We start from the raw sequence: 27274 nt of genomic DNA, 5'->3' as shown, positions 1-27274 counted from the left end.
TAATAAGTGCGTCCATGTTTGGAGTTTTGTCGCTGCACACATTTTTAAACAGTTGACATGTTTGTATGTTTCTACTTTATTTCTCCCATCAGGGTTTGACGGGGCCTCCTGGACCAGAGGGAGCAGAAGGAAAGCCTGGTACACAGGTTCCCATTCTCTATCATATTTCAATCTTACCAACTGTCAATGCCATGTGTGTCTGTGTGTCACTTACTGTACGAGTATTACTCTGTAAAGCTTTTTATTTTTAGGAATTCGGTGGACTATGGATATGCATTTCAAATTACAGATCTTAACAATATTTACTGGTCTGCACAACATGGGACTAAATGATAATTTCTGCTTCTTAAACTATATCTAGCTTTAAAGGAAAGTAAAAGAATGGACCTGATCAACTGCTGTGGTGGCTGGGAAGTAAAAAGTGTAAAAGGCCCCAATATACCATATTGTCACCATGCTTGAGTCACAATGTGATATAATTGCAGTTTTTAACATTTTGCAATAGGCTGAGAATTGCTTTTACATTTTATTAAACCATACTACGTACACTGCAAGTTTACAAGATGTGAAACACTTTGAAGAGTGCTCTAATTTTCTCCTTTGTAATTTGGCATTATAAAATGTTTTCCAAAATGTAAATGTTTCTCATATTTGTAAAATGCTTATTTTATTATTTTACTTCGACTGCTAAGATGGTAATTGTTTTCAAAGGTTGTGGTAATATTTAATCCAGACAGCAGGAGGCAGTGTTGTACAGTGCTCGACCTCCGTGGGGGGCTGTTACACATCCTGTATTGAGCTCTACACTGTGTGCTGTGTAGTTCAGGCTGTCTGTCTCATTCATCAGCACCCTGTTTGAAACATTGTTTACATATAACTAGTAATCTAAAATAAGGAGTTATTTAACATTTGTTGGTTTTCTTGATTAAATTCAGCCTGTTAACTGTCTGATTGAAATGAAGCTCCAGGGGAAAATAAACGTTGGCACTAAAATACTTAAAATAAGGGGAAGCACCTGACTGGGCTCCGCCTGACGGTTACATAATCCACCTTCCATCAACTCTTAAGTTCACAAACGACCGTGTTTAAATCTGGATTGTTAAATCCTTTCATGCACTGGAGTCTTTTCTTAACCTGAGGTGGCCAGAGAAAGTCCAGTACATCACTGTCCTGCACATTTATCTTTTCCTGAATTTCCCTCGGGATCAATAAAGTATCTATCTATCTATCTATCTATCTATCTATCTATCTATCTATCTATCTTCAGTTTACAAAGAGCATGTTTTGTCTGCGGTTTTTAGAAGAGCCTGTTAACGACTGATATTAACATGCATTGTGGGGGATCCGATCACAAGTGGACAGCTCTTAATATGGCAGCTCACACTTTACAATTCAATACATGTCTCCACATGTCTCCAGGGATTACGTGTGATTGGATCCCTCTTCCCACACTCTACTCAATGTGTAAATAAACAAGTAGCCTCAATCTAAGCTAATGACTGTTCACTATCTCTGTGGATAGTAGAGAAACAAACAGGCAGATCTCTGTGATATGAGATCATCACCTCATTGATCAGTTTCCTGGTTGGTAGGAAACATTGGTAGTGGGTCATACTCTGTATTTAAAGGCTCTGTCTCCCTCCCTTCTCTCCTCCCTGTATGGGGTCCTCCTGTCAAGAAAGACCAAAAGGAATGTGCCTTACAGAATTTATGAAGGATTCAATTTAACCCTGGTGTTCTCACACAGCCAAGTAAAATGCACAACGAATGTTTTCAAATAGGGACTGGCACGAGTTTTAATGAAATAAGAGTGTCACTAGATGCAGCAGAGAAATAATAAAGCTGGCAAGAACTACAGGCAGGTGGTCGTATGCTCTGGGCACAGGAACTGGAAGGTAAAAGGTGGATTTAGCCACTCACATATTAGTGCCCACTCTGCTGCAGTAATGTGTCAACATGCAGCTAAGACTTCCTCCTGCGGTTATTTGTACCTTGCAGTCTGAAATTAAAAATGTGTGTTAGAACAGGTTAGCTGAGCTCAGATGCCCCGTTGAGCAGTATGGTAATATCACCTTACACTTATTAGATACTTTTATTTATTTGACTTTTTGCCATAACCACTCTCTTTTCCTTCTCTTACCATTTTTTTCTTGATTTCCTCTCCTTAAATAAAGAGGAATAACATTCAAAGGAAAAATGCTACATGAAAATCGTCAAACTTTATTTTACAAGGGGAACAAGTTTTTCATTTTCCCCTCATTGGAATTGTTTTTTTGTTTCACTTAATAAAATCAAGCAAAATGTAAGAGTTCATAATTTTATGTGAAAATACTTTTCGTACTCTTTTGCATTGTTGGTCTTTTTCTTGTGTTTCAGGGTCCCTCGGGTGCAGCGGGCAGTGAGGGCAGTAAAGGTCTAATGGTGAGACTGTTAGACCTCAGTGTTCAGCTTCTCACATTATGCCTCCAGTTGGCTCTGTGCCGCGGGCTGCAGGGTTCAGCAGAACAAAAATAAGTAACATGTTTAAAGGATAGGATAGGATTACATGTGGGTGATTTTATGATTCATAAAGAGGAAAACAGAAACACAAATTGAACAAGGCGGAGAGTAAGCAGCAAGCTTATTAAATATATCAGGTGTGTTCACTGAATGTTGTCAGGGCTGAGGATGCATGTAGGTATCTTAATTGATTTACTGTGGTGTCATGATCCTCTGAATCCTGACTTTCCCTCAGTTCAAAGTCATGATACCGTATTTGTTTTCCCAAACCATAGCAGCAACTCTTCAGCTTAACATACTCCACTCTTCCTAAAAGGCTTTTACAGTCAGCTCATTCCAAAGGTTGGATGAGGTTGAAGTCCAGGCTTATTGCCTGTCACCAAACTAGGATAACCATCATCCTTAGAGACAGGTGTTGTTCATTGGAGAACTTTGTCATGAGGAAACTTTAAAAAAGGAATCACCCACTTCAGACTGATATAAAAAAAGAGGTGGAATCAGATTTGTGTAACTGTAACATGAAGATTTCCCTGAAAATGACAGCGTGAAAAAACACCCACATCAGTTGTTTATTGTCTTACACTTTCCTCGTCCCATGAGGGACTTTTAAAGAGCTTATTTTGTCCCGCAGTAACAAGTTCTGTATTAACAAATTCACAGCCTCCACATTGTCGATTGCTCAGGATAACAAAGATAAATGCAACTGTTAAAACGTCTTAAACTCTTAATCACCAATACATTATCCATAGTGGCACATAGGGAGTAGCCTCATTAATCGTGAAACTATTATACAGCAGATTCAGCCACTCTAAGTGCAATGCTCGATCAACTATCTCAGACAGGTAAATAAACAGCTCGGTGTCAGTGTACAGGTAATAAATGCCAGCTTCCTATTTGTATTTCTGCTCAGGTTTCCGACTCCTGTTTATTTTTCTTCTCTCACCCCACTCTGTCCCTTTCCACTTCTCATTTTGATTCCTCGTTCCTGATAAATTTTTGATGACTATTTTTCTTCTTTTTAGGGTTTTCAAGGAATTGCTGGAGACAGAGGAGCAGATGGCCCGCCAGGATCTTTGGTACGCGTCGTTGTCTTTCTTGTGTTGTTTCCTTTTAAAGAAAAAGGTCTGGAAGTGTGAGAGGATTTGATTTCAGTGGAATTGAATTTTTCAGAAAGAGAGCAGCAGGGGAGAACACGTTTTTAAGATAAACAGATCTTCTTCAGCATATAAATGGAGAATGTTGTGAATCTATTAGCTGTGGAAAAAAGACTTTAAATGTGGTGTGTTTTTCTGAGGTTTGATCTGATCTCTAAGGTAAGCTGAGCCAAAACATTGCAGCAAAGCAATCTTCCAATCAAACAACAGTCAGAGTGCAATCAAGCATCACTCTAGTATGCTGGGATTTCTTCAAAAGTACAGCTGACCTGCAGTGTCCATGTCCAGCAGGTGTCACCTTGAAAGTGTTTGGGCTGATGTAATGTGAACAGATAATCAGGTGGTACAAATTGGTGTTTTTATCTGACAGGGGCCGCCGGGGAAATCAGGGCCTCCAGGATCCCCAGGACCCCCAGGAGACAGGGTGAGTGCTCCGACTTGAAGCAGTCATGACCTCCATTACATTTACAGCAAGCTGTGTGCTTCATGTGTGCCACTGCGTGTTATGTAGATGTGTGCTTGGCATGTGTTTTCTCAGGGTTTCACAGGAAAGCCAGGCGTGGAGGGACCTCAGGGCCCAGTAGGCATGTATGTAAGTGAATCCTTAGCAGGACATATACATGATCGCACCTATACTACCTTTCTACAGCTGAAACATCATATTTGTAGTATATGAACTACATGAACAATATGCTCTCACAACTCATTATAAATACAGTTTATTGATTTTCCTGCGAATAGATTATTGAAATTTAATTTTAAGATTTCTCCGTCAATACAATGAGAAGAAGAAATGATTGATAAATGTAGATAACCTGATGGTGAAAGACTTATAATGCCACCCGAAGTTTGTAAGCCATGCTACAGATATACATTTGTAGAACTCTTTTTCAAATGTCAAATGATTGATTAGTTATTGTGACATAAGTGGATGAATAATGTAGTTGTGTTATCTGTTGTTCCCTCTACTGACAGGGTATCCAGGGCAACCTGGGCATGCGTGGGCCTCCGGGGTTCATTGGAGAAAGGGTAACTTCCTCTGTCTCTCAGCAGCCTTTAATGTCAAAGCTGTTTAAATGATTGAATTGATTAAAGAAGACGTAGAGAAGAGCATCAAACAAGTTATAAATTACAGTCAAGAGTGATAAAGTGGGGAGATAAGGGAATAAAATATGCATTTTCAATAATCATCATCTCCTCTTTCTCTCCTGCGTCAGGGTGAGCCGGGTGTACGAGGTTTACCTGGGCCTGTTGGGAAGCCAGGACCTGCAGTAAGTGTCAACAAGTAATTTTTTTATTTCTATTTCCAATTTCGTGACCCCTGAGACCTGTATAAAGGGAGTATGAGAGTCGAGCTGAGGGCTTGGACAGAAGCTATAATAGGATCGAGGAGGGTTTGGTAAATAAAAGGTAAACCAATGAAGTGTGCAGCTGCTGTGTGGGAGCAGTCTGTTTATGTGGGCACACAGGCCGATATGATTTATTTTGTTTGGGGCCACTGGTGGCAAATCTAATGGCAGAGAAACAGAGGACCAATAAATTGCTCCAATCCCCCCATCCTTCCAGGATGCCAGGTGACGTCCTCAATGACGAAGCCTTTTTATTCCAAATGTTATAAACCCATTCCACTGTGCAGGCTTTGTTAGTGCATCAAGAAAACTAGTGCCAACAGACGTCAACTCTAAGGCCTCCTATGGTTGGAGAGATTTAATTTAGGTAAATACATGACAGCTGTTTGCAAGATTTAAAAACGTGTTTCTGCCAGCCTGATCTGTCACTCATTACAACATGTGATACACAGTTGATGGGGTTGAATTTTGTATTGTTGATTGTGTGAAGGTGGCAGCTGCACCCACAGTAATTGGATGCACCTATACAGTATATAACAAAATTTTTAGATGAAACATGGGTATTACATGTTTGTCTTATATACCTGGTTTTAAGGTTTATATAACTAGCCAGTTAAATACAAGTTACAGCATTTTTAACACTGGATATATTCATTATACTTATCTTAAATCTCACTGCAGAGCAGACAAGCAATAAACCTTTAACAGTGAGAAGTTTTGTTCAGTATAATGAATGATTATAATGCTGTAGTCATGTTTTTTTTTTAATTGGGAGTGAAGAGAGGAGCTGTGAAGGTAGGAGGTTTTTTAATGAGAAAACACAGCAGGCATCTTACACAGAACACATTAACACTTTAAGTGTTAAACCCATGCAGTGAATAGTTTGGTGTTTATTGTCCTGTAAAAACACACATGTAAGTACACTCAAACCTCTATCCAAAGAATTTACTTTTATTAGTTATTTTAATAAGTTTACAAATCATTTTGCACTTGTTGTTTACTCATCTTAACAGATACAAAAAAAGAAGCAGTTAACCTTCTTGGAAAGTCTTGAAACTTTTGCCACCCCATAAATCAATCCTGTTCTTTTGGTTGGTTACATTTGGGAATAAGAAAATCCATCTTATGTCCAAAGAGTCGTACTGTCAGGGACGGAGATGGAACTGCTTTCTGAAGTTAGCATCTTGTCAACAGTACTCCCTGCAGAGCCATTAAACACATCTTTTGCACACTCGCATGGACGCCACTCGTTGTGGTGAAATCCATCAATCTGTCATGGAGTGAAGTGATGAACCGCTGAGGATGTGTATTCACCAAACTCTGTATACAGCTGCAAACTGAATGCTGTTGTCCACATGCCTAAAAGTGTAGAAAAGCTGAAAACAAATGCTTTAACAAAAGAGACAGATAAGTAGTTGTACACTTAACTAAAGAAAAGTCTATATTTCAGTCCCAAAGAGGATGAGAGAAAATTGAACATGTAGTCTGGGGAGAATCTTTTGTCCAATAGTCACATTTTTAAACCTGTGATTTTCTTTTGAACGTCTTGAAATACATCCCTCATGGACCTGCTGAAACAGAAGTTACCACTATATAGCTTAAAAACAAGTTTTTGTAAGAGGCCATAAAACCAGTGAGTCAGTTTAATTAATTAAACCAAAACATCTAACGCTAGGTAACTGACACCTAAACCATCCCTGGACTCAGAAATGCCACTTCACGTAGCTCGTTGGATTCTTTTTCAGCTCATCTTGGATAAAAAGCTCTAAATTCAAACTGGCTGGACCAGTAAACGTCATGCAAAACCAAAAGAGTATCTTCAGAACTGGTTACAGTCAGGTTTAAAATCAGGATGACTGATTCCCCCTCTATTTTGCAGCACATGATCAATACTGTCTGTTACAAAACACTCACTTACTTGACGGGTATTATAGGTTTAAAAGCCAGGTATAAATCTAAAATCTAGCCGGGGAACACCACGGGGTCCCACCGGAAGAGCTGGAGGAGGTGTCTGGGGAGAGGGAAGTCTGGGCGTCTCTGCTTACACTGCTGCTCCCGAGACCCGGCCCGGAAAAACAGTAGAAAATGGATGGATGGATTTTTTAAGATTCACAATACGGAAAAAGGACGGCAAACCTTTCCCACTGGAGAAGACGCTCATCGAGTTCAAACTTTATTAAAACAGTATTTTCTGACCCAATATGATCACTTGCTTTTTTATTTTCTTGTTTTTTATTCTTTTTCTCTTATCAGTTTGTCCTTTGACCAAGAACAGTTTTTTATCAGGTTCTGGAAATGTTCAGAGAGACGAGGGCACAGATATTAGAACGCCTCAACCTGAAATCTTTTTTTTTTTTTTTTAGTTTTTCACACAGTGCTCAGACAAAAGTGTGAACTGTGGGTGTGTGATAATCACGTTGTGACTTGTCTGTTTTTCCTTTTTTAAGGGTCTGCCAGGTCCTGCAGGAGAGAAGGGACCCCGGGGATTTCAGGTGAGAGAACCCAAACTAAACAGGAGAGAGACTGTCTAAATTAGAGCGCTCTAAATCATTAGCGCCCCCCAAATGTTGTTGTTGGACCTCAATTATAATGCTGCTTTTATATCATGTATTTATATTTCAGTGTCACAGCCATTTGTGAAGAAATACTGATTTAAAATCCTACCTAGAAAACCTATTGTTCAACATAACAATGCACTAAAGACTGACTCCAGTCGGCTAAATGAGACGGTTTGAAGGATTTCACTGGAAAAATGGGAGAGCCATGAGACGGTATCTTTCACTGATCTGTCTCACCTCTGATGTACAGGGTCGGCATGGAGACGAAGGCTCAACAGGGATACAAGGCCCAGCAGTAAGTTCTAATGGTTAACACCCTGTGTCTTGATGTCTGTCAGGTAGCACAAAGGCTCATCGATCTGTGTTACAGACTCTCATGTTTGTAGTAGAGTGGCATGTGATGGACACACATACATTTACTACTATTCTTTTTTTCCCTGGTTTGGTTAGGCGACCTGTGAAAAGAAAATTGTGTCATTGTGTTCCAAACCTATGCAAATAATGCAACGTTCTGTATGTTCACTCTGTTCACAAGCGCTCGTCCACTCTGCAAGTACGGCTTCTGTACTGATTCCCATGAACTATTTTAGTTCCTACATCCCTGTGTAGAGGACACTTTTAAGCTCCTGCTTCAGCAAGAGGGACTTCGAGTGGCGCAAGTGCACGGTGATTGGTTCATACGCCAGTGTACGTTGATTGGTCGAACACGAACCAATCCAGAACCATCAAAAGCTATGTTTAACTCCTGCTGTGAACAACCGCAGGTAACAGTAAATGACAGTCGGTAAAAGATGTCAAAACCATTAAAAATAGAAAAAACAATGTGACTCATCAAAGCTTGCATATCTTTATATTTATTTATACACCAGGTGGTAATTACATATTTAAAGTGAGAACAGACATAAAGTAGGGTAAGGGAAATGGGGGAATTACAGTTGGGGGAGGGATAAAAACTCAGGTATATTTATAAACGCAGTCACACATAATGAACACTTGACCTCCATCACATTGTCATGTCAGCCATCACCATGGTGATTTAAATGCAGATAGAAAAACAGTCCCCATGGTTTGTGGTTCTTGGTGAACTACCTGGTGGATAGTGCCGCTTCAAAAACTCCCAGAACGGTTTGGTCTGACAACACAGAGTCATTAGTGTGCTCTGTGTTTTCTGTTGATTCTGCCTGTTTAAAGGAGTCTGTTGAATTGTTTTAATGTCTTGGGTCCTTTTTTGAGAGCACCAAGTTTACATCCTTTTATCTGGGAGTGTTTTCAGTCAATTTTGATTTGGTCAAGTACCCACTGATTGACTTTTAAAAGGTGATTTAAATTATTGTAATTATTGATCCCTTTGGATAAAGTATTACCCACAGTCAATAAAACAATCCTCAGAAACTGAGCACATGGCAGCTGTCATGCTTTGACAGGATTTTCTGTATTGACCAATGATCTGGGAAACACGTATACAGCAGTCGTCATCATCTCATTACATAAAATTGGATTCGATCAAATGAGTGACAAATGGAAGACCGACAAAGCAATAACACACTGAAGCATAAAAAACATCCAACCTGCCAAAATACAAGATTAAAGATGACATCCATGTGAGAGTCGATTTGATTTAATGCGTCGGAGAATCCAAATGACCTCTAACATGAACATGGAAATTAGATTCATTAGATTATTTGAAAACTGCTTTCTGTCTTGGTCTTTAGGGCCCTCAGGGTCTCCCAGGGTCTAATGGGGCAGCAGGAAAGCCTGGACCCAGAGGAAGTCCAGGCCTCCCAGGACTTCAGGGGCCCCAGGGGCCAGCAGGAATCCCAGTGAGTGGGTACCTACAATTCACTGCTGCTCTTGTAACCATATTCTAGATTCCATGAAATACATGAAGTTTTTTTTTTCATGTGCACACATTTTCTGTACATGTTGTTGACCTTTCATAACATACAAACCCAGAACATGTTAACGTTTGTCCTCAGGGCCCACGGGGTGCTGATGGGTTATTAGGAGCAGCAGGTGAACGAGGACAAAAGGTAACCTAAAGTGCGTAGACAGTGTAAGCATGTAATGTCTATTACTGTATGTGAAGCCTTTATTTACATTACTTTCAGGGTTTACCCGGTCCACCTGGCGATGCTGGTCCCATAGGACCAGATGGACAACAGGTAGGTTTCAATTTATAGTAGAGCAAAGAATACAATACTTAAATCAACTAAACAAAAAGCTTGTTTTTTTTTCAAGCAGTGTCCTGTAAACATTAAGCTCATAGTTAATTATTAAGGAAATGAAAATAAATTTACTGTCTATCTAAAGGGCTTTATGGCCGAAACGTGAAGATGAAGATAAATCAATTACATAGTTGATGTAAAAATAGACTCAAAGGAGTAACATTGTTTTTTAGAGTACAAAACAGCAGTTTCTTGCAATACTTTTCCTTCTCCCCCAGAACTCCCTCAGTGTTTGAGTGCCACTGTTGGTTAAATGATCTTAACTGGGGTACTAAGCTCACACTTTACTTGATTATCCATCTGCACAATGTTTGGCTGGGGCTCAGTTAATAGATTTTGTCATCTCTCAACTAGAAGTTTAGATAATAATACATTTTATTGGATGGCAGCTTTCAAGCCACCCAAGGTCACCTTATAGGAGATAAAAGCATCAGACTCTGATAACAGCATAATATAACACAGAATATTAAAACCAAACACTGACATAGAAAGCAAAGTGCAGTGCACAGTGACCAGTTAAAGTGGTCCCCAGGTCCTGCTGCAACATGTCTGCTGTGTCTTTGTGTCCCTGAATTGTTCCTACTGCTTGGACAGCAGCGTACATATATGAATGGGATGAGTTTCTTCTTCTGGTTCCTTTACATTCAGTAGCAGCCTCTACCATGAGTGTATGAATGTTTAGGTGTGGCATGCAGTGTTCTAGTTCTTTGTGTAGTCAGAAGACTAGAAATACACTGTACAAGCTCAAGTTCATTAACTGTTTACCTTTTTCCAATGATGTCCTCTATCAGGGTCTGCATGGGCAATCAGGAAGTGAAGGCCCACCTGGACAGAAAGGAGACCAGGTTAGTCATCCTTCCTAAGGGTTTTATAAATCACAAATCAAGTCGTTTCGTTAAGAACATTGTGAGGCCATGTTGACCATGTCAATCTTCAGCCTCAGGTGGAATGAAATTATTGACAGCCAGCCATGTACATGTATTGAAAAGCCTGCAGTCAATACCTGACTCCTGTCGCCTTATGTTGTTATGTTTGGCAGGGGGACATAGGGCCATGTGGTAGCCCAAGTTCTCCAGGGCCCCCAGGAGAGAGAGGTCTTGAGGGCCCAAAAGGCTTACCGGGACCACCAGGACCAGCAGGCAAAGAGGTCCGTGCATCCACCTGCTTTTTACAAACATGATGACAGACTTGCGTGTTCGGCTGCTGCCTCATAAATGACTGAGCAGCTACACGGGAGATGATTTTCCCATTCACTGAAGAATATAAGGATGTCATCACATCACCATTACCTCCAGTCTGTTTATTGCATGAACCAAAAAGTGTGTTGTTATGTTGAACAGATGTGCTGGTTCTATCTTTTTATTTCTTGTTTGCACTACAGACTATTGGCAGACTCTAATTTTTTCAGGTACTTTATGAGATATGTTGAAAAAAAAAGAAGAAAGAAACACAATCACTGTTACCTTAACCATGAAATTAAATGTTCCCAATGATGCAATGATGGCAGCGCTTAAATCAGATTCCAGTAAGGCTTTCCAAATGTTCATTATACGACAACAGAATGAGCAGAGAGCTGGCAGGGCTTGAAATTTCTGTTTTACCTTGAGTTATCACAGTAATGTCTGTCCCACAACCTGGAAATGTGCCTGCCTTTTTAAAGCATCAGAAAATAAAACAATTACGGAGTCCAGGAGAGTCCTAATAGAGTGTGTAATTGCCTTTTTGTGCACTAATTGGTATTAAAATACAATTTTCCAATCTGGACTTCAGGGAAAACCTTTCTTTAGACGAAACAACAAAGACAAAAATCAGAGCAATGCAGAATAATTTGATCTTTACTGTCCACTGAATAACTTAATGGTACCCATCTTCTCATAAAGTTCAATGGCAGACATTTATTGGCATACCACCCAAAATACTGCACTGTAGTTTTATTCCTATCATAATCAACTCAAGACTACTGTTCATTCCTCCGTAGGGTGATATCGGGCTTCCTGGTGAAGCGGGAGGTACTGGACCCACAGGAGATAAGGTCAGTGTGGACCTGTTGAAGTTCATCCTCTCCCTGTCTGCAATCAGAACGATTATTGTGTCGGTGGGATTTTGAGTGACCTGCAGGTGCTGATCAGACCCGGGTTTTCACCTACAGGGACAGGTGGGACCTCTCGGTTTATCTGGTCGAGAAGGTCCTTGGGGAGCGCTTGGAGACAATGGTGAAAGAGGCCCAAAGGGGGAGAAGGGCAACATTGGACTAATGGTGAGCAAAGGTTCACGATACGTGTGCGCTTGATTTTTAATTACACCTTTCTGCCTGAGTAAGTACTCCGAAGCACCAAATATGTATTTATTAGCCTCCACAAATTGTCTTTGTGTAAACTAGAACGTCCAGCTGTTCAAGAGCAATGTTTTAATATTAGAGCATTGACTAAGAATGTCAATTTTTGACCATGTGCAACCTACAGAAGAATCGAAAAAACTCTGAAACAACGATTTAAACTAACTGTAAAAAGATTTTAAAATATATACAAACTATAAATGATAAAAAATACAGATAAAGAAAACTTTCAAGCTAATGTGCGTTTCCAAAAAAACAACAGCAGCAACAACAAATGTGCATGGAAGCAGCAAGTAAATGATCGAGTCGGTCGTCTCTCTGACAAAAGGTCGGGGGTTCGAGCTCATTACGAAATTTCCTTGGGTGCGACACTTGATCCTAAATTGTTCCCTCTGTTGCAGCAGTATGTGATTGGTTATGAATGCATTCATTCATACTGATGGACACAGAACAGCCTCTGTCATCAGTGTGTCAATGTGTAGGTGTGGCCCGTCGTGTAAAATGACCTTTGATTAGTCCAAAGAATAGAAAGCAATTTGCAAGCTCAAGTCAATTTACCATTAACATGCGCGTTATTATTGTGTCTTGATGTACAACACAGGTGCTTAGAATGTAGATTTATAAATCAATAACATCTATATGATCATGTAATCGTTCGTAATGCGTGGCTTGTTTTAATAAAGACCATGTAATATTTGTAAAATTCAAGGTCTTGACATTTTAGCAGAATTAAAATCAATCAGAACATGTAGGACTCCTCCGGACTAGTTCATTGATTTCGGTTAATGAACAGCGTGAATAGAATGTGAGCTGGTTCATTAGACTGATGATTAAAAACTGCTCCTGACGACATGTTAATCCTCCTGAACAGGGTGAACCAGGTCTGATGGGTGAAGTGGGACCTGCAGGTCTCAGAGGGTTACAGGTGAGTTTTCTTTTAATCAGTAAGTGATTCATATTTATTGATTTTATCTGCCAGCTGCAGTTTGTTTAAACCTGTTTTCATGCATTTTTACACCAATTTCAATATTCATTATTTTTGTGAATATTTTAGGGAGTCAGTGGCCCCCGGGGACCCTCAGGGCCTGATGGACCTCAGGGCCAGAAGGTAACATTGACCAAGTAAAAAGCTGTTGGAACATGCTGATGATCTTTTGCATATTATTTTAACAGAATCCAAAATTATTTTCAACAAATATTTCACTTATAGCTTCCTTTTTCCTCATTCAGGTGGTGGTGTCTTTTGTAACATGACAAAGTCGTAACCACAGTAATAATCCACAGATGACACGTCACTTTGGGGTTAAATGAGTATGGACTTGTTTGGTTGAAGAATGCCCCATAATATTAATTAATACATCTTTCCCAGGTTGCACCTTTGCTGGCTTTGGTTTGAGTTCAGGGAGCGAGACCTCATTTAAGTTTCAGAATGAAGGTTTTAAAAAGGATTTCCTGTTGGACCACCAAATAAAAAAAAATCTGACCAACAGCAACACAATAATTTACATTATACTGACTTACTCTGTGAACAAAATGAAAGCATCTCAGAGTTAACGTTTATGTTATCACTCTATATGAGTGCTCAAGGTCATGACTGTGACCTTGTCAGGTTAAAGCCTGATTCAGGTTTTCATGTGGACAACATGACATGAAGTATAGGGGACTCATCAGTACTGGATCTCTGTAATCCCCTGATAGAGCGGACCCCTGCCACACAAGGCACTCACTATACTTGTCCATGATCATTTTTCCCCATCATGAGTTTATCACCTGCAGTGCTGTGTGAATCAAATCAGTGAAAGCATAAAGTCTGCTTCAGTTAAAGTCAGGAAAAGACTTGAACGATTTGTACCAATCTCTCCAGGGGGAGTCGGGCCCTGCTGGAATTACTGGACCTCCAGGGTCAGAAGGCCCTCAGGTAAACTCTGATTCTATTAAAGATTTTGTACATGATGGACGGCCCAGCTGCATGAGGAAAGTCATGTCTTTGCTCTCTGTTTGTTTTGTTTAAAGGGAATATCTGGTGCAAGAGGTGTCCGAGGGGACGCTGGAGGGCTGGGACCACCTGTACGTATCCAAACACCAAACTTAATTGACCTTATCCTGCATTCGACAGTTTCCTCTTCCTGCTGTAGTTGTTGTACTACGTTTGCAGTATTCAGCTTTAGTGTCAAGTTCTGCTCCTGCAGTGCAGCCAGTCAAACATGGTTAAATACATGATTTCCTCTATGTTCTTTTACACTGGTTAATTAATTAAGAGATCATCTAGCTAATGACATAGTTACATTTAAATAGTTAAAGTAGTGTGGTGCACGTCTTCTGAGTGAAAACAAGGTTTGCCTTGTCACCTTAAACCACTAAAGGCCTGATGATGAAACAAACATATTTGAGAACTATTGGATGGACTGAATTTATTTCATTTAAAAGGGAGAATGATCATTAAGAGCATTCATCTGAGGTCTTTTACAGAGAGTTAATATCTCGACGTGATGAGCTCCTTTATAGCCAGATGGACTCCTGGTCCTATTGAGTGCATTTTATCGCCCACTCTATCTGCCCACATTTTCTGTCTCTATCAAGCTGTCCTGTCAAATAAAGAGGAAGAAGAATACAAATACCGGACTGCTTCATTCTCATCCGGTTTATTGTATTGAATATTCTCAATCACTGCCTTGAAGGGTGCAGTGGGACAAGTTGGACCTCAGGGAGACGATGGAGCTAAAGGGGAACCAGGCCCCCAAGGGCAGAAGGGAGACCCAGGAGATCCAGGTCCACAAGGGGAGCAGGTTTGTGAGGTTTCCATGTTCCATGTGTCGATTGTTTGGCATTAATCCATTCTCAGAGTGCATGTTTCTACCTTCTTCATTAGTACATTTGAGATTTACAATGTGTACACGCTGTACAGAACAATCCATAAAACTAGCTCAATATCGTGAATTTCATGTGCAGGGGGAAGACGGTCTTCCAGGAATCCAAGGTCCTCCTGGTCTTCCGGGGTTAGAGGTGAAAACTAAAGCACTACTAAGCAGTTTTGATCTGTTCTATTTGTCCTATGAATTACATTTCTGAAGATTGCTTTTTATTCCTGAAACACCTCCCTGAATAATTTATTTTTGGCTTGTCATCTTTGGTAGGGGCCTCCAGGAGAGTTAGGACCCCGGGGTGCTGCAGGTCCTACAGGGGCACCAGTAAGTCTAGCAGTGGATGATGAAATGATTTTCCTCCAGCAGTTTCATGATCATTTTAGCGTTTGTTTGGTAGTGAGTATAATTTATGAAAAAAAACATTCAGAAAAATCAAAATGAAAAATTGTAACTGCTTTGAAGGGGGCGTATGGAAGACCAGGACTTGAGGGGAAGGAGGGCACGAAAGGAGAGAAGGTAAGATTTTTGACAATTTAAAGGTAAAAATAGTTTTGAATTTAGTCATTGAAACATTTAGAGTGGTAAGGGAATAGTTCATTATTTTGTTAGATGCACTCTTTATACCATGTTTCAGATGGTAACATCAAAATTCCTCTAGTAGCTTTTTATTGAATTTGATTCTCTCGAAAGAAACCAGTTAGTGAGCTTCTAATAGTTTTTTCTTGGCTCTCTTAAAAGTGCTGTTCTTCAGTCCTGCAGGACAAAAGCCTGTCATTGATTTGATTATCCTCCTCCTTACAAGAAAGAAAGGAGCGTATTTTCAACAATGTTCACAAAGGTAGTAAATTCCTATCTTAAGGAAACTTGAATCCTCTGTGTCTGAGACCACTTTAAACCTGGTCTGGAGCTTCATTCAACGAGGTGCTAGTTGTTTCTGATTTTTGAAGGAAGCTAAATAATTAAAACTGAAATTCCTCATCAACACATCTCACGCGGTGTTCCTGTGTATGGTCCGTGTGCTCAGGGGACAAATGAAAGCAGAGAAGTTAAATGAGCTGGTCACAGTTTGGTTTTTAAAAGTATAACAAGTGAAGTCTATGTAAATGACAATGTTCCAGCCTGCAGGCACACAGATTCCTCTTAAAGGGGAACGACAGCTCACACTCTGATTGATTCGAGTTGTGTTACCCCCAAAGCACACTTGGGTATGATCGAGACATTTAATCCAAGCTCTGAGTGCCCAGTTTGTGTAAAACATAATGAACAAAATTAAGTAGGACATGCCCCAAAGCACTTTGCGACAAGTGCTTTTAATAGCATGCTTACAATTTCTAAATGGGGTTCAATATCTTAAACGTGTGGTCAACTTATCAGTTACATTTCCTTACCAAGAGGGGTCATCGTGTTATAGTTTTACGTGCTCTAACGAAATTTGATTACTGACACAGATATTCATGCGCGATTTTAAATGTGTGAATGAGTTTGCCCTTATTAACTGTGTCTTTATATATATTTTATGTTTCAACAATTCCATTTGAAGTGACCAGTTTGTGTTTGACTTGTGAAGGGAGATGATGGAGAGAGTGGATCACCAGGGAAGACGGGCCACGTTGGACGGAGGGTAAAAGCTTTTAGTTCTCTTTAGTAGAGGCTTTATAGGTGAAAAGTCACAAAGTGATAAATAAAATGTAAATATCTGTGTTTTTAATCTTCATGCTCTTTGATGTTTACAACTTAGAGAGAGCCTTTGATTAACCTTGAAAAGAGGACCGACCTTTCCTGCAGATAATATACTGTAGAGCATGTGCATGGAATGAAAAGGACATGGCCAGAAACAGCCACTGTCTCTGTACCGCTTCATACATTAAACATCAGACTGTCTCGTGTGTCACCTCTCATTGAAAAACATGACAAACTTGTCCTCAGGGGAAACGGGGGAAGGCTGGAGTCAGAGGGACCAGGGGAGACAGAGGACCAAAGGTGGGAGGCATGAAAAGAGGTTTAAGGCTTTGAGCTGCTCACATTTCATTATGATGTAAGAGACTAAAATATGTGCGTGTGATTGATCTTTCAGGGTGAAAAGGGAGACACGGGACTGGTTGGCATCCCTGGGTGGCCAGGGCTCATCGTAAGTTATTTTATTAAGTCATTAAACATCCATTCAAATGTTTATAGCTGAACACATCTGCACTTTAGCTCTAAAGTTGTCCATGTAGTGATCATTTTCAAGCATTTCTGGAGACAGATCAATAAAAAAAATCCTTTCAGTATTAAAGTAAGTTTCATTTGTCTTTGAACTGACGTGTTCTTTTTGATTGGACTATTTTTTTGTCTCCAAGGGAACACCCGGCTTACAAGGAGAGTCGGGGGAGGCAGGTGAAAAGGGGAAAGAGGTAAATAAGAACATGTAACCCTGACACAGATGACAGACAGTTTGCCCCTGAACATTACACATTAAATATTTGAATGTACTTTAAGGCTGTTTGCAACCAAAGGAAGAGGGTGAACACGTTTGTTCATGAAGGGATAGAAAGTTGGATCAAATAACTTGACATATTTATTAAATTCTGAATAACGAAAACAAATGAGGATTATCATATATGGCACATAAACAGATGTGGATATACGCTATAGTACATATTGAATACACACACATGCATGCAGATGTATTTTTGACTTGCAGGCCCCTCTGATGGTTACAGCAGGTCTCTGTTCAGACATGTGCAGAACTTCTCTGTCTTATTGTGTGTTTTTTGTTGTTTTACTTTATTCAGTCAAATTTCACAGTTTTAAAGAAAAACAAACAGCATGAAAGAACCAAGACGCAAAAAAGAAGTACAACGCAGTGGGGGCACTAGTTTGAAAAGAATGATAATATACAGTATATCCACTTTAAAGTCCATTAATGTTGGAAAGAGTCACAAGAAGATAGCGTCATCCCAAAGGTTGCTACTTTAAGTCTTAGAGGATTAGTCATCTTTTCCATTTCATATGTTTCTGTTATTATTTCCATCCATTCATTGAGGCCGGGGGGTTCAGTTTTATACCGTCTCCTTGTTATGGATTTTTTTGGAATCAATGAGCAGTAACTTATTAGGATACCAGTCTTTTTTCTTGATAACATTCTCGCCTATCAAACCAAAATACATCTAGATAGATAGATCTTTTCAGAGTTACACAAAAATACAACACAAGAGATGTGCAGATTTACATGTTTTTTGTGTTTCTTTAGGGGGAGAAAGGAGACATGGGACTGCCTGGACCAGCTGGATCTGATGGCACAAAGGTAAGAGCTGTAGAGGATTTCTTAGCCTTTATGTTGTGAACCCTTTTAAACTGAGTGTGTCGCTGAGGACACGTTTGCACAGGCGCACTTTGGATCGCCGTAATCATGTGAGTGTTTGTGCAATATGACAAATTTCAATATGGTAGCTGGTAGGTTGTAAAGCGGAGTCTCAGCTTTTAGAAACCTGAAATTGCACAAACACTCACATAATGAAGGTGATCCAAAGCGCGTCTGCGCAAACGTGTCGACGACGACACACTCGGTGTAAAATGTTTAAGGATAAAAATCAGGTGTAACTTAAAACATTATTAAAGACAACATTCAGTGAAGGCTACCCATCATCAGGATTTAGCACGACCATCCTAATTCACAGATGAGCTCAGTGGTTCAAGCACAGGCCAGTCACTCTGACAGTGGAGGCTTGTGCAAGTCCTTCTTTCTATTCACTGGTGTGTTGTTTTTTAAAAGTGCTCCAGTGGGAGGAAATGAACTTTTTTAAATCAGTTTAGATTCACTTAAAGGAAACATGAATAGAGGAACATCTTTCAAATGCTTTCACATATCTAAAACTATCATGTCACTTCTTGTAAGGGTTAGGGTTAGGTTAGTAATTAATTTATCAATATTTATATTATAGCATCAATTTACAAGAAGTGCTTTCTTAAGACATTTTACAAAAAGTAATGCAGCCTGAAGGCAGCATGCATTGCTTAGATATGTTTACATGTGATGTATGTTTGTTCCAGTTTAGCTGTGAGTAGAAAAACATTTCCATGTGTTAAAACGATAACTCTTTGTTGTTCAGGGTATTCGTGGTCATGATGGACTTCCAGGTCCACTCGGCCGGAAGGGAGATCAGGTACACCAATTAATATTGTAGTTATGTCGTCTTAATTTTCTGTCTTGTGTTTTGAAGCTTGAAATATTACTGTTTTAACATCAGAAGTATTCAAATGTTTACATTTCTCTGTTCTTCTCTACTTTTAGGGAAACATTGGTCCGTCAGGGCCGAGGGGTACACCAGGAATGCCAGGCCTGCCTGTAAGCGTCACTGTTTGAGCTGACTGTGTTACTATTCTCAAACTTAGTTCATCAGTGGATTAGTGATAGATTGTTTTTGGCTTTGTCTTTTATCTTGTTTGTTTTTCCGCCTTCTTATATGAAAATGGCTTTGCTTCTTTTGGTATTAAAGTGTGTTCATGCTGTTCATTTATTACTTTTTATCTGGAACATTTTGCGTTTTGAATTCAAGCCTTTCAGCTGCCACTCAGATTCTTGTCTCCCATCCTATCTGAAAAATGGAGAAAGAGCAACTGTAGAAAATGTGATGGAAGTGTTTTTCCGTTTTTACATAATAACTCAGAGCTTCCTGTAGAGTGCTGCTGACTGTTCTCCGTCAGCAGAGTCTTCTGTTCTGCGGCTCCCAGACTGTTGAATCATTCACAGTTCAGCAGCACATAGTGATTCTGTTCAACTGACTGTGTCTTAAGGGGCAAAAAATCTAATGACTAAGGTTATGAAATCTGTGAGTTATGGCTGATAAGGTTCTTAATGCAGCAAATAAAAGCGGCTCGTCGTTCATAAATCCACTTCACAGAATACAATCATACTAATGCTCTTTCATCTCCTGTCCTCTGCTCTGTTTCAGGGTTTGTTTGGATTAAAGGTATGATATCACCCTCTCCTGCTTTCTTGTCCTGGCAGATCAAAGTCTCGTCAGCTCTTTTCTCACAGTTATCTTAAGGAAAGGCCCCAGAGGATTCTTTTGAAATAAGATTGCTCTGCGTTGTCTTGATGGCACATATAATCATAATGGGATTTTGCAGCAGTTTTCTCTCTATCTATATCAATGTGTTTTATTTACAATGGTATGCATTCAAGATCTAGAACACATGCATGTATGTGATTCATGTTGTGCTTATCACCTCCCTGCAGGGTTTGAAAGGCTACCAAGGCTTGCCTGGTTTTCCCGGCAGGAGGGGGCTCCCAGTGAGTACCAAAGAGTAATTCTCCAGCAGATGAACGAGAAACTACGAGAATAAATAACTATGAAGAAGTTAACGTGCCAACTGTTTATATGTGTTCTCTGTGTAACTGATGTGTGAATCTTCTTGGTGTTTTAGGGTCCACCTGGGGTCCCTGGACCTCCAGGAGAGTCACTGAACATGACTTTGTCTCAAATTAAGGTCGGTTATTTATTTTTTCAGTGTCCTAGGAAAGCATCATGTACAACCATAAAAGCATTTACTGTACCATGGAGGTATTTGAAGTCTGTTTGAACAGACGTGAACTAAACCGATTTTTCACTCAAGGTTGTTTGTGTGTTTTTATTCTCTTTCCTTGTCCAGGACCTGATGTATTTGTCCGATAAGCCCAACTACCCTCTGATCCAGACCCTGATGGACTCTCTGCAGCATGAGCTTCGGCTGCTGTTGGATCCTCCTGATGGCAGTAAGGAGCATCCTGCAACCACGTGTCTGGAGCTCTGGTTCTGTCACCCGGATTACAGCAGCGGTCAGTCACTGCAGCTCATCTTCACTGAAGAATGATGGAGACAAAAACACCCAGCATGCATCATGATTACACAGTTATTGAAAGTAATTCTAGCTGTCCCATCTTATATCAATCAGTTTGAGAACTTTTCAGATTGTTTGAAAGTAGCGTATCAAACTTATCAAGTGTTAATGATAGAAAGCTTCAGGCATAAACTCTCCTTTAACTTGTAAACACTTGTACAACGTGTAAAAACTCTGACAGGTCAGGGTTCAGTTTAAAACATCAACAATGTGTTTTGAGACATGTTTTATAATGCATGTACTGTTCCCTTAGTTACTTTGCAGATGTCTCTGTTTTTTAGTATTCAGTGCTTTGAGTTCGAATACTTAAACTGACAAGATAAGAAATCCAGAGATTTATTTAAAAGACCACGTCACAACCATACGCATTTTAGATATTTAATGATAGATGTGACACATGAATATATTGTAATGATTATGATGGAGGAGGATGCTGTTAGTTGGCTGGTCTTGAAGGCTGGACTGACTGCAGGGCAGAGGAAGACTCAGGATGGGGGTTCAGTCTCAAGCGTAATTCTGCCTGAGCTGATCACAGCCCAGACCGTGCCTAGAATTAGACGATATAAAGGCAACAGGAAGGAGGGGGAATAAATGAGAGGAAGGTAAGGGAGGGAGGGTTGAAGAACTGAGACAAACAGGGTGGAGCAGGATGGCTCAGCATATTTGTGTCATTCAAATTCTGCATTTCTGTTTGTAACATGCCAGTCATTAATAATGACAGCAAAACATGAATGTTTTTGGTGTGTGTCTTTCATGGAAGAGGAAGCTGAAGCTTCTTTAATGTTACACTATTATCTTCATGGTAGGTTTGTTTAACTCCCTCCTTTTTCTTTTTCCTTTACTCTGTGTTATTTCATGATACTAGCTCCTCAGATGCCTTTACTTCCAAACAATAGCATAACCTATGTACTCATTTGTGTGATTTATGTGTGATTCTCTCATGGGTGAGAACGAGAGCCTTCCTTTAATGTCCATGTTTATTGTGTCTCTATGGACTCAGTGAGCAGACGTAGAGCTGCACTTTAGCTGAACTGTCTCAGGGGCACTGTGAAGGTTTAATGGCCACTTAGCTGGGCTGGTGTCAAATGTTAATCAGCGCTGAACAACAGCAGACAATAAAACCAGATATGTTTATTTTTTCAGAGTCATTCTTAATCACATGGATAGATGGCTCCTGTCTGAAAATAACTGCTTATTCTATTAGTATCTTACAGTCATTTTTTCATTCACTGATTTGTTTTCAAATGTCAAATCAAGTTTAACAGTCTTAAAAAAAACTGCTACAAATTTAAGAGAATTCCTCTCGGTAACATTTACTTCATAAACACTTTAACGGGATCTTCATTTTCTTTGTTCTTCAGTGTACTCAGCAGTTGATAGTATGATCATCACTTTCTTGTTTCTATACTTAAATAGTAGTTGACGTTCTCTCCTCCAGTATTTCTCTGGTGTGTTTGTAAATGTTGATCACACCACTTTCGTCCCTGCCGACCTCATTGAGCTCTTGCTGACTTTTCTCTGCAGGAATGTATTACATTGACCCAAACCAGGGCAGCCCAGCCGACGCTCTGCTGGCTTACTGCAGCTTCTCCTCCACATCCAAACAGACCTGCCTCCATCCTCGAGACTCACAGGTGTGAAGACATCAGCAGAGAAGGGGACAGGAAATTCTCCCCCTAGATCAATGATGCACTTGCTAACTTCAAGTATAATGAATTCAGAATGAATTTCAATTTGGTGAATGGCAGTTAGCTTAGTTATTAAGTTGAATTAAAAGATCCTAAACATTGAAAACAGGTCATGACCTTTGCTTTTCACTTTATTTGATTGGAATAAATTAGTAATGCTGATTTAGTTTGTGACTGTAATTTCTGTTTTTCTCTGTATAAAAGGAGAAAGTAATCAGGAGGGTTCGGCCTCGTGAATGAATAATGAGGCTCCCTGTGGAAAGGAGCAAAACAATGTGGCTAAATAAGACACAACATTCATCCAAAGCAAATCAAGACAATCAGGACACAGATTTATTCTCTCATTACTCTGAACTGCAGTCTGAATAAAAACAAAGCCTGCTCTCGCTCTCACCTCACACTTTACAATACGCAGCATATGTGTACTGCTCCTGGGTAGCATGAAGTGAATGCATCGCTCAGCTCAGTATCTAATTTACCTTTGGTCTTTGCCTGAGCAGAATGCTAATCCAGAGTTCATCAGCACAGCTGTCTAGACATCGCTGACCTTCACAAGTGTATTTTATGAAAGCACTTGCATGGACTTGTATTCAGATTTTTAATTGTATTCCTTTGCAGTTGCCAATGAAAGCCTGGATGGAAGAGTTCACTGATGAGGGAAGTTTTCAGTGGCTCAGCAGGCTGGAGCAGGGGTTTCAGGTGAGCTATCTTTCTGAAAGGAAGAACAAAAACAGACATTTCACCCATATATTAGATGTTATCTGAAACAGGCGTAGAATATTAATCAAAAGAGCTTTCATTAGACAGTAAGGAGATGAAATCTATCCCTAACATATTGAGACTGTAACTGTATCATTAAAACATCAGCTAATACGCATTAATAGCTTTGAGTGTCCCTTTTTATTCCTTTTTTGTTTGTTTTTACAAATATGAATCAACACGAAGCAGCTGACACATGACTTTCTCATTTCTTTATTAGTTTTACTATCCCGGTGCTAATGTGGTCCAGATGCGTTTCCTGAGGCTGCACAGTAGCTCTGCCATCCAGAAGGTGACTTACTCCTGCCATCCAGGACAAAGACTGGGCGAGACCGAAAGAGACGTCAAATTCCTCACTGACACGAGGAAGCAAAGTTACCTCGGAGCACTTCAACATTGTGTGGTATGTACAAAGTTTTCTTCATAGTTTCTCTTGAGCAGTGAAAGGGAGTAGGGGTCATGCTGGCGTGTTCATTTCTGGAGAGGTCTAATCTTGGCTGGCAAAGGATAAGTCTGAAACATTTAACCCACTGAAACTTCCTTAAGATATTGATTTGATACCTTCTCATAACTTTTAGGAATATACAGTGTTTGCACAAGGTACAGTATAGCATTTAAACCGCAGGCACCCCAAGTAGACGTTCGAGCACAGGCTACCTGAAAGTCATGCTTGAGAGGACATAACTCTCCATCACAGCAGGTGGTGGTAGATTGTCTTTACAATTTAAAAAACATTTGGAAATCCTTGAATTGCAGATAGGTTGTTATGATAAAGCAGCTTTTAACTACTGTGTTGACCTGTCATATGATTTTTATTGAAATAATCCTGTTTATCAAAAAAACGTTAAAATGATCAATAGCCAATCAGATTGATTTATGTAGCTGAATAGTCCCAAAAGCTCCGGATCAGGGCCAATTAGTGCAAAGGACATCTGCACTATACGAGAGTACTATATAGAGTATACTATATGAGATCCACCAATGCTCACAGACTGCCTGACATTGGCTGATGTCAGGCCTGATGTTGGCTTGTCAGGGCCAGTTAGAGTAATACTTTATAAATGTCAAATCATTTCGAGCAGGAGTGGAGCTCATTGTTTCTTTAACATTGGATTGAAGAACTCAACATTCAAGGACCTGGTGGAAATTGACTAGGAGAGCTATCATTTAAAGGTCAGGGTATCATTATGGGATTGAGCTTTAAAAATCTTGGATTTAAGCAAAGGACAAATATAAAAGAAGCCCTGGAAAAAGAAGCCATTGTTAATACAAAACTGAAGGAAAATATTCTGCCATAAAAGCAAGACAAGGCAGGTTTATTTATATAGCGCTGTTCAGACACAAGGCAATTCCCAGTGCTTTACAGACATAAAAACAGAAATAAAGGGACTGATGAGTCCCAGTGACTAAATGTGAAGAATATGCTCTCTGTTTCCTATGCGTCAGCCTGGAGAGGGGAGCCCTTCTGGACCACGGGAGTCTGTGTACGAGTTCGAGGACCTGCAGCTGCTCCCGCTGAGAGATGTAGCCATAATGGAAGGTGGAAACTTCACACACCCATTTGGCATCACTATTGGACCTGTGTGTTTCAGCTAAATGTGTTATTCAGCTGTGCTGTGCAAGGACTCCCAGGTCCAGGACAGAACTTGGTTTTGAACCCCGGACATCAAGAGGACAGCTGAAACATCTGTTTTCCAATTTCTGAAGACGTCCCTATTCGTCTTGCTTTTGGGGTAAAGTTTCCTCAAGTTGAGTGACATTGTTTTTCTGAATTTGAGAGGACACAAGCGTTTCCAGGCTTTTCTCACAGAGACATAAAGTTTGTTTACAGAGACATTTATCTTGTATTGAATAATTTAAATATGGTTGGTTTTTGTCCTTTTATATACAATGTATTTTTATTTTGTATTTTGGAGTTCTGTTATAGCTTTCTCAGAGTGTACTGTATATAAAAGTTAGACTGTCCTAACTGACCTCTTAACAATGTGTTTTTTTAATGGAGACACAGCTAGTGTCGTGTCATCGGCGGTATATGACCAGGCCAGTGAAGTGAACAACTTCTTTACTGTTCGTGAACTCAGATGTATCACTGCTCTCAAGGTGCTAGTCCATTTTTTCCTTAAATCTCAAGAAACAATAGTATAGGACAGATATATTGTATCATGCAAATGTATGCTGTTGTCCCTTTTTTTATACAAGACAAAATTGTGTTCTTCATATCTTGTTTTTGGTTATTTTTACATTTCATATTTTCTTATTTTTCACAACTCAGGTATTATACATCAGTGCTGCTGTTTGCGCAGTTTTTGGAGATCTTTTTTGTGTTAAAAAAAGACATGTTGAATGTTGAAGATGGCAAAAATCTCCATTAAGTTAGTTTTACCAACAAATGTGTGATGTATATCTAGTCTTCTATGTCTATCTTCAATGCCAAAGATTGATTTTGTTGTCATAGAAATGTAAAACAATTCTTTACAACAGGATGCACACAATTTAGTTTATTTTAGTGTAAAGATACAATCCTCTCATTATAAATACGGGTTACTGTACAACACCAAGCTTGTATTTTTCCACAGCTGAAATAGTCCCAACCAAATGTACTAATAATTCATGAGTCCTTATTCACAATCATTTGCTTCTACAACAGATGTTTTGAGAAATAATTGAGCATTTTTAATCCAGACACATTAAGTTGCTAAGAAAGTATGAAATGAAAAACCTGAGGTTAAAATATGGGGGAAAGTATAATGTTGTATTTGTTGTACTGTATTGCTTCAATATCTTCCTGCACAAGAGCTGCAGATGTTACTTAGCTGTGTGGCATACTTAATGTTTGGAAAACCAAAGACAGAAGTCAAGCAGCCAGAGCTTACAGATGCACATATTTCATCACGTTTGATTTCTTTGACAGGACGCTAAAGAACATGAAGAAGTTTGGCTAAGCTCTACAGAGTTTCTTCTGAGCCCTGGTGGGGAAAAAAAACCTTTGCCCCCCCACTAAGCGTTGAGTTACTGCTGTCAACCTGAATTTCTACTTCATTCAATCTTAAAAGGGCTTGGTTCAAGAGAAAAGAAGCAAGCCTTGTAGTTCTTCAGCAGTCAGTCAGCATCTGTTGTTTGTGCCCAGATGCAATCAGCAGTGACTGATGAGCACTGTGCTGTACACTGCAGGTAGTAGGGAACCATAAGACTGAGATCTCAGGGACTTTGTGATGAGACTATAGTCTTACTGCTTAGACACAACAGCAGCTTTGCAGTTAGAAAACCAACACCTTTTCACTTAGATATACTACACTCTTAGCTGTACAGAACCACAGGGCCTGGAAGTTTATCATACCAGTGCTACATAACAGGGAACACATGTACATCTCAACTGGAAAAGCTGTATTTAAAGTTCTGCATCTAAAGCACAGGTCTGCAATTCTGGCTTAGTTGTAAATGTATAAGGTTTACTTCTTTCTCTGATTTAGATTTGTCATTTCATTCCATTGTATTTTTCCTTAGCTGGCTGAGACAGATCATTGTTTATGTGTTTTATAAAAGTCCTTTTTTTATATATGAAATGACTTGCTGGACATATGTCTTGTGTGATCCCTCCAACTCGTTCAAAAAGTTGTGTTGGCTTAATTAAAAAGAGGTACATAATGAAGTTCTGACTGTGTATTTTGTCATCTTTAGTTCTAGTTTAGAGGTACAGATAGTCTGTCCTGTGGTTCAAATCTTTCAGACTGTTCACAAGAAGTGGTGTACTATTGTTCCAGTAGTCTTGGGAGTAGTTTAATAGCAGCAATGTTAGCAATAAAATTGATAGTACAGCAGGAGTTTTAGTAGTGGTTAAATGTTGTAAAGAAATGCAGTTGGGAGTTACAATTAAATAATGAATGAAGAAACCTTTATTTCCCCTTTAAATCAATCCCATTTAGATTGACATTACGGGCAATATCCATTGTCCAGGAAGTAATTTCAATACCATTAATATTT

General features: G+C 39.6%; 1 protein-coding gene across 1 annotated transcript in view; it reads left to right on the top strand.

Moving 5' to 3' along the window:
- LOC306836854 (uncharacterized protein) overlaps positions 1 to 26924 on the top strand; it is an 83452-nt gene extending 56528 nt beyond the window's left edge. Inside the window, exons 31-69 of the mRNA XM_079364186.1 lie at positions 93 to 146; positions 2377 to 2421; positions 3522 to 3575; positions 4024 to 4077; positions 4192 to 4245; positions 4629 to 4682; positions 4871 to 4924; positions 7450 to 7494; positions 7811 to 7855; positions 9273 to 9380; positions 9537 to 9590; positions 9669 to 9722; positions 10577 to 10630; positions 10825 to 10932; positions 11764 to 11817; positions 11935 to 12042; positions 12992 to 13045; positions 13175 to 13228; positions 13985 to 14038; positions 14134 to 14187; positions 14799 to 14906; positions 15070 to 15123; positions 15255 to 15308; positions 15447 to 15500; positions 16552 to 16605; positions 16911 to 16964; positions 17059 to 17112; positions 17324 to 17377; positions 18217 to 18270; positions 19076 to 19129; positions 19258 to 19311; positions 19919 to 19936; positions 20206 to 20259; positions 20394 to 20456; positions 20619 to 20784; positions 22371 to 22480; positions 23153 to 23233; positions 23514 to 23696; positions 24740 to 26924. Coding sequence (XP_079220312.1) covers positions 93 to 146; positions 2377 to 2421; positions 3522 to 3575; positions 4024 to 4077; positions 4192 to 4245; positions 4629 to 4682; positions 4871 to 4924; positions 7450 to 7494; positions 7811 to 7855; positions 9273 to 9380; positions 9537 to 9590; positions 9669 to 9722; positions 10577 to 10630; positions 10825 to 10932; positions 11764 to 11817; positions 11935 to 12042; positions 12992 to 13045; positions 13175 to 13228; positions 13985 to 14038; positions 14134 to 14187; positions 14799 to 14906; positions 15070 to 15123; positions 15255 to 15308; positions 15447 to 15500; positions 16552 to 16605; positions 16911 to 16964; positions 17059 to 17112; positions 17324 to 17377; positions 18217 to 18270; positions 19076 to 19129; positions 19258 to 19311; positions 19919 to 19936; positions 20206 to 20259; positions 20394 to 20456; positions 20619 to 20784; positions 22371 to 22480; positions 23153 to 23233; positions 23514 to 23696; positions 24740 to 24889 — 2688 coding nt within the window. The 3' untranslated portion in view covers positions 24890 to 26924. The remainder of the gene's footprint in view (positions 1 to 92; positions 147 to 2376; positions 2422 to 3521; positions 3576 to 4023; positions 4078 to 4191; positions 4246 to 4628; positions 4683 to 4870; positions 4925 to 7449; positions 7495 to 7810; positions 7856 to 9272; positions 9381 to 9536; positions 9591 to 9668; positions 9723 to 10576; positions 10631 to 10824; positions 10933 to 11763; positions 11818 to 11934; positions 12043 to 12991; positions 13046 to 13174; positions 13229 to 13984; positions 14039 to 14133; positions 14188 to 14798; positions 14907 to 15069; positions 15124 to 15254; positions 15309 to 15446; positions 15501 to 16551; positions 16606 to 16910; positions 16965 to 17058; positions 17113 to 17323; positions 17378 to 18216; positions 18271 to 19075; positions 19130 to 19257; positions 19312 to 19918; positions 19937 to 20205; positions 20260 to 20393; positions 20457 to 20618; positions 20785 to 22370; positions 22481 to 23152; positions 23234 to 23513; positions 23697 to 24739) is intronic.
- Positions 26925 to 27274: the final 350 nt, after the last annotated feature.

This window comes from Symphodus melops (genome assembly GCF_947650265.1).
Source record: "Symphodus melops genome assembly, chromosome: 16".
Lineage (NCBI taxonomy): Eukaryota > Metazoa > Chordata > Actinopteri > Labriformes > Labridae > Symphodus > Symphodus melops.
This window is presented reverse-complemented; position numbering and strand designations above follow the sequence as displayed.